Source organism: Carya illinoinensis, chromosome 8, assembly GCF_018687715.1.
Source record: "Carya illinoinensis cultivar Pawnee chromosome 8, C.illinoinensisPawnee_v1, whole genome shotgun sequence".
Lineage (NCBI taxonomy): Eukaryota > Viridiplantae > Streptophyta > Magnoliopsida > Fagales > Juglandaceae > Carya > Carya illinoinensis.
The window spans coordinates 9,468,263-9,475,700 of NC_056759.1; the positions used below are offsets into that span (position 1 = coordinate 9,468,263).

Genomic DNA, 7,438 nt, shown 5'->3' on the forward strand with positions numbered 1-7,438 from the left:
CAGGAGCAGTCATAAATGATGTATAAGCTAGAACCTATAAATTATAATTATATTTTTTAAATGAAATAAGATTAGTCAAAATACTATTATTTATTTTTATGAACTATTTTCTCAAATAATTTAATTGTTTATAATTATATATGATATATGTTTAATAAGATAGTTACTGGGAAAGAGTCAATAGGATTTTTCTTGCTTTTCTTCCCCGGAAAGAAAAGGACCCAAGGCACAGAAAATTGTCGATCCTTTTAAATATTCTAGTAATAAAAAAAAAAAATTACATAAAAATAATTTTATGATTTAATATAATTTATTAAATTAATAAAAAATTTATTATAAAATATATAATTAGAATCATCAACAAAGATTCAAAGATAAAAATAAAAAATAAAAAATAAAATAAAATAAAAAAACATGAATGTCCCAGAGAACAAGACTCGTCCGAGCAGGTGATACTGGTACGAAAGAGGATAGACAGACAGTTGAAGACGCCACTCTGGGTCTTTCTCTTTCCTTCTTCGCAGTACAAACGCTGTCTATCTGCTTTGTACATGTATGTATGCATGTACATGCGTTTTCTTTTTGCGTTTTCTGAGTTTCTAAAGATCTTATTTTGTTCGCACATCTTCTCCAAGATTGCTTTTTTTTTTTTTTTTTTGTTCTTTCTTTCTTTTTTGAATGACCGTCGGGGGATATAGGTATGCAGGTTTTATTGTTGTCCGCCTCACATTTTTTGGTTTCAATTAGTTTCTGGATACATCAGAATTTTTTGTTCCTTCATTTTTTGTTCTATTTTCTTTATATCGTAGATTGTTGTGCTGCTTTCCTTTTCAGTACTAATTATTTTGTTTTTAGCATACATCTTCTTATGGTTTCTGCTTCTTTGAATGATTAGCTTATAGGGTCAGGTCTAATTATGTAACATTCATCCAGGACTAACGATCCATTTATTTCCCGTACGTAATTAATTTGGAGTGATGAATCTGCTCTCGCATCTCTCATAAATGCGTTTTCATCGAGTTACTGCTCACACTCATATAATTTTAGGGTATTGGAGGCCCTTCATTCTAGTTCTCATACCTACCCTGGCCTCGGTCACACTCATTATTTTATCCACTCGCTATTTTCAAATCAATTTTTTTATTACTATTATTATTAATAATATCATCATCATCATCACCAGCGGTTTATCTTCACTACGCTCTGTCGCTTTGATGCCTTTTCTTGTAAAATATATATATCCGTTTTCCACAAAGTTTCCAAGTGGAATCAACTGCAGCTAGTTTTTTTAGTGGACCGTTGGAATGTGTGTTGATTCTGATTTAATTGTCTGGACTCTTGCTGGTATATAAGACATCATTTGTTATCATTCTCCTCTTCTCAGATCTACTAATGGAAAGTGGAGGTAATTCCCTTTCTTCCGGGCCAGACGGGGTGAAGAGAAAAGTTTCATACTTCTATGACCCGGAGGTTGGAAATTATTATTACGGACAGGGTCACGCTATGAAGCCACATAGGATTCGGATGACACATGCTCTCTTAGCCCACTATGGATTGCTTCAGCATATGCAGGTCCTGAAGCCCACTCCTGCCAAAGATAGGGATCTTTGCAAGTTCCATGCTGATGATTATGTCGACTTTCTAAGGGCTATCACCCCAGAAACACAGCAAGATCAGCTGAGGCAGCTCAAGAGATTTAATGTTGGTGAAGACTGCCCTGTATTTGATGGTCTTTACTCATTCTGTCAGACTTATGCTGGGGGTTCAGTTGCTGGTGCTGTGAAATTGAACCAAGGAGGTTCTGATATTGCATTAAACTGGGCTGGCGGGCTGCATCATGCCAAAAAGTGTGAGGCTTCTGGATTCTGCTATGTGAATGATATTGTCTTGGCAATTCTGGAGCTTCTCAAAGTACATGAGGTTGGTCATTTTTCCATATTTAATGGCACATGAGAATGGGATTAACTATATTTTTTCAATTAGTACCACTGCATCCATAAAGGAATTACACAAAAACAATTTCACAAACTGATGTGGCTTCATCTAATCCGTTAGATCTACTTTACAATAAAAGTAATATTATAATCTGATGAACTACATCAAGTAACGTCAGTTTGTGAGATTGCTTTTGTGTAATCCTTTTGTGGCTAGAGTATTTCCCTTTTTCAATTGGTAGGTTACGTTGGCACCTTTTTTCATTAATCCAAGAACACACCCTCCACCCTGTTCAATTTGGTGAAGAAATTTCATTGGAGCTGCTACTCATTTGCATTGATTCTTGAATGTAGTGAACTGAAGTTATACACCATCAAGGTCAAATTTGATGCCATTATTATTGTTGTTGTTCTTATTTAGAGAACTGCAAGAAGTTGCTTTCTATTTTGTTATGTTTTAGACACGCTGTTTAGAGAAACCAGCGACTAGGTGGCCAACTATTCTGTAGAATGCATATAAGTCTTTCTTGTTATTCACGGTTGAAAAACACTGTTATTATAACTTTAAAGGAGTGGCAGAAGCCTTTTTTCTGGTCTATCTTTCCCTGCCGCACTCTCTCTCTCTTTATTTTTTTCAATTTTGACACGAGAAAGCAACTTCTTTTTCTTGTTTTAATGTCTAATTAGAACCTACTCATCTGGCCCTGAGTGAATTAATATTGCAACATTATTTAACTAATGGTGGTACATTGTTCGTCTGTCTCATTGCTTTGCAAGAACTTTACGTTTCTCTTCCACTACTTTGCTTCAGCCTCATTTTTTGAAAATTCCGAAACAATAAAAACTCAAAAATTTCAAGTCTAATAGTTGCTTTTTTATTTGGTTGTTGGAGTGCAATGGAAATTCTTGGACTACATAATCAGTCACGAAGTTTGATTTTTGTTTCATAACCAGCCATTCTCATTGCAAAACTTCTGTCTTGGCTTTGTCTGTGAACAACCAGTTCTTGAACTAATTTGAGTAACAACAAGTTGTTTCATTGAAGCAGGAATTGAATGTTGCTTATGTGTAAGTTTGTGCGACTGCTGTTGACTAGTTCTATTAATCATTTTATTTATCATGATCATCAGTCATTTTAATGTTTCCAGTTGTCAGCTTGAATTCTGCTCACAGTTTTAAGATTTTAGGTAGTGAAAATCCTTGCTCATTTTGGGCTGCAAATGATAAATTATTTTTCTATCAGCGTGCAATATAATCTACTGATTTCTGCAAATGATCAGACTATAGCTTTACATTCTCATATGAATGCAGCGTGTTTTATATGTGGACATTGATATCCACCACGGTGACGGTGTGGAGGAGGCTTTTTACACAACTGATAGGGTCATGACTGTTTCATTTCACAAATTTGGAGACTATTTCCCTGGTACAGGTGATATTCATGATGTTGGTTATGATAAAGGGAAGTATTATTCTCTCAATGTACCTCTTGATGATGGTATTGATGATGAGAGCTACCAGTCCTTGTTTAAACCAATCATAGGGAAAGTGATGGAAGTTTATAAGCCTGGTGCTGTGATTCTACAGTGTGGTGCAGACTCTTTGTCTGGTGACCGATTAGGGTGTTTCAATCTCTCAATTAAGGGCCACGCAGAGTGTGTCAGATTTATGAGATCTTTCAATGTTCCGCTTCTATTGCTGGGTGGAGGTGGTTATACAATACGAAATGTTGCTCGCTGCTGGTGTTATGAGGTATTGTATGTTTTCGATACACATATTGAGTGTCCTTTATTTAACCTTCATACGCGAGTGATGGAAAAGCTTAAATTTTGAATAAACTTAATCAGTGCTAAAAAATTCGTTTGATTTTAAATCAGTGTTTTGGAGTTTGATTTGGCCCTTAAGAATCTTGGATATGCAGTTTTCTTCATTAAATTGTTCTTGCTGCCGTGTTCCGGATCTCTCTGAGTGGAAATTCTATATAACATTTGAATAAACAAGAGGCAGAAATTTTTTGTATTGAATTATAATTTCCACCCCATATTAATATACAGGCCTATATAAGAATTATTACTTCATTTTGATAAACCTCATTATTGAAATAGATATATATCATGCTATTTGTTGAGCAGACAGGTGTTGCCCTTGGGATTGAACTTGATGATAAGATGCCACAACATGAATATTACGAGTACTTTGGTCCAGAATATACTCTTCATGTAGCTCCAAGTAACATGGAAAACAAAAACTCCCGTCAGTTATTGGAAGAGATTAGGGCAAAACTCCTTGATTATCTGTCAAAGCTACAACATGCTCCAAGTGTCCAGTTCCAAGAGAGGCCACCTGATACAGAGCTTCCAGAGGTTTGTCTTTGTAACTTTTGTGTCATTACATTGTCATAGTGTGTGACATCCTTGTTTTCATTTCTTTTCCTTCATTATAATGGGTTTATATTTTGAACACTGAAGTGTTATGCCCTTTATCATCTATCCGATGATTGTCAACTAGAAATAATCTTAGTCTCTCGCATTGAACTGGTAATCTGAAAGGAAATAACTTTATAGAGCTTAATCTTGGAAATATTAATCATATAGTTCTCTAGGTTCTTCCAGCTGTGTATTTTACCATCATTGATCTTGGATCAGGAATGAATGTGCTTGTCCAAGTTCTCTACCTTTTATTGTGATATGATTTGATACCATGACCACCATGGTGGGACGTGGCTCTGTTGCTTGTACATGTTGTAAGTTAAAGGTTGCTTATATTCAGGTGGATGAAGATCAAGATGATGGAGATAAAAGATGGGATCCTGATTCTGACATGGACTCTGATGACGACTGGTATGCAAAGTTTCCTGTGTGTGTGTATGTGTTGGTTTTCATTCTCTCGAGACAGCTAACATTTGTCTCTCTGTCACACAGTAAGCCTTTGCCAAGTCGAGTGAAGAGAGAATACATTGAACCTGAACATATAGAGCCAGTATGTTAAGTTCTATTATATGCTTCGCTATGTAGTTACCAATATTACATATATTGTCAGGCTACTGGAGGTTAAACATGTCTTTTCTGGCTTATGATTTATCTAGTGGTAGTTTATCTCAGCTATTTATTTCTTCTTCTTCTTTTTCTCTTCTGGCCCGGGGGGATTCAAAAAATAATATAATAAACATCTATGTTCGCATATACAAATATATTTATTCTGACCTCAGAATGAGTTCAGATTACAAAGCATTGCCTGCATGCTTCAATGTAATGTCTGTAATTTGGAAAGAGTCTCGAGTCAACATCTCCCTTATGGCATTAATTTTTGTTACTTTCAGGCATCGAATATGATGGAAATAGATGAGCCGCGCATCATAGTGGAGCAGAACAACTCAAACAAGACATCTGATCAGCATCTTGAGATGAAATCATGAACTAAGGTTGCCCAACATACCTCACGAACTTCGAAAATCCGATATCTATCCACTCGTAGTTATGATTGGAGTTTTACTTAAGAGTACTGCCATATAGCTCTTGATATGTGCTTGAAAAAATATAATAAAAATTGAAGGAGCGTCAATTGGACTTTGGAAGCATGAGCCATGAGTTCTGGCCATCTTTGTGCATATTTCAACGATTGTAAAAATCGACTGCCAACAGTACATTATAGCAGTTTTGGATAGTATTAATTATAGATGGATCATGATATCTTTAGTAACAGGAGTTGCTTAGTATGACACATTCTTAAAGTTGGGAATTATGCAATTTTTTTGTATTAATTATCTGTCAAATGTCTTCACTTGGACTGTGGAATATGCATTTTGCCGGTTCTAAGAGCATCCCCATCAGCATCTACATACCGATACTTTCCCTATAATTTGGGGAAAATTATAGAATTTTTCCCAATTTGGCTCCTCCATCCCATTCCCTAAAATGGGGTTTGGGTTTCCAGTTTGTACAGTAAATCCTCATATTTGTGCATCGACTGTACATCCCCAAATTTGATTTTCTCTCTCTTGTCCCGCGGTTTTTGCTCTGGACATTTGGGTCCCCTCGCGATTTCACCTCCTCCCTCGCCATCGGACCAGTCCGCAACGATTGTAAGTGATTTTCTTCCCTTTCGGTTTCCTCCATGGCAGGATTCTCATATTCTCTCTTGCATATTTTGAGTTTCGGCATCTGAAAATGGTTGGACTTTGTTTCAATCGGGATCCTCCATGGTTGGCCACCGAGCTTCTGCATTCTCATTTCATATTCCTCACTCGATTTCCTCCATGGTTGCATGTATTTGGAGATTGATTTTTACGAAAAATATAGATCAAATATGTATGTATTACAGTCTGAAAATCCTAACTATTCTTGCTCAAAATTGTTGATAAATCTATTGAGTTTGGATTTGGGTTACTCTGAAATTGTTGCTTCAATTTGGGTTGCTCTCAATTTGTTGTTTCGGTTATGGGTTGCTCTGAATTTGTTGTTTCGATTACCATTGCTATGAGATTACATATGGGGATGGGGATCTGTTGAAGGACCGAAATGGTTGTTGGACTTTGGGGCTGAAATTTTTTGTGCAATAGCAAGGAATTTTCTGCTCAAAAACACTGCAATAGCAAGGAATTTTTTGTGCAATAGCAAGGAATTTTTTGTGCAATAGCAAGGACTTTTTTGGCAACTCATGTTTCTGTAGTTGTATATTTCAGTTCTGGGTTGGCAAGTTGATAAATCTTCAACTTGTATTGGCATTGTACTGAGTTTTGTGGTGGAACTGCACTGAGATTTTCTGTGATGTATGTTATGACTTGATGCTGTGCAATATTAGCTCCTTTTTTTATATTTGATATCTCATTTAGGTGTACCAAGTAGGGTGAGATTGTGAATTTAGTATCTATCTATTGGGGGCTAGATATCTAAACCTTATTTTTGCACTTGGATACACATTGCCATTTCTTTTCTTTCAGGACTACTCAGTCCATATGTTTTGGTTGATTGGATATTATATTAACTTCTGTTGGACCAAGTTTACTATTCTATATATACTTGTAAATCTGTTGGTTTTGAATGCCATTTTAATGGGTTGGTCTATGCAGACCCATTGTAGTTGTGACAATATGGAACTTTTATCATTTTGAACTTAGTTGTAATGGATGGTTGAAATGAGACTTGGTTGTTGATTGTTGTTTAGCTCTAGTTATGCTAGACTCTCAACAAATAAATTTTGTTTTTAGAAGTAATACATATATCAATGTTTCACCCTTAAATTCATGCTCTGTCATTGTTATTTATATTGCTAGGGGAGTGTTTCTACATCTCAGTAATAATGCTAATGTTAAACTCTCTCTTGTCCGAATTGTCACATTTCTAGAAAATAAATTGCAACTTTCAGAGTACTAAATTTAGTTGAATATTTATTGTGCTAAACTATTAGACCCTGAGTTATTTTTTACCCCTTTTATGCAACCTTCGTTTCCTCTATTATGTCATAAATTGGACTATTTAATTGGATGCACATGCAGTTATATTCAT

General features: G+C 35.6%; 1 protein-coding gene across 3 annotated transcripts; it reads left to right on the forward strand.

Annotated features, from left to right (window-relative positions):
• The first annotated feature begins 394 nt into the window (after positions 1-394).
• Positions 395-5,694, forward strand: LOC122319157 (histone deacetylase 19). Of its 3 annotated transcripts, none has more exons than XM_043137098.1 (7): positions 395-553; positions 1,385-1,920; positions 3,246-3,686; positions 4,067-4,297; positions 4,704-4,774; positions 4,856-4,913; positions 5,254-5,694. In XM_043137098.1, exons 2-7 carry the CDS (start codon positions 1,393-1,395, stop codon positions 5,347-5,349), a joined length of 1,425 nt encoding a protein of 474 aa, XP_042993032.1. In that variant the 5' UTR covers positions 395-553; positions 1,385-1,392; the 3' UTR covers positions 5,350-5,694. The 3 variants fall into 3 exon arrangements, with proteins under 3 accessions (XP_042993032.1, XP_042993034.1, XP_042993033.1); XM_043137099.1 differs by lacking the exon at positions 395-553 and adding an exon at positions 564-698; XM_043137100.1 differs by lacking the exon at positions 4,856-4,913.
• Positions 5,695-7,438: the final 1,744 nt, after the last annotated feature.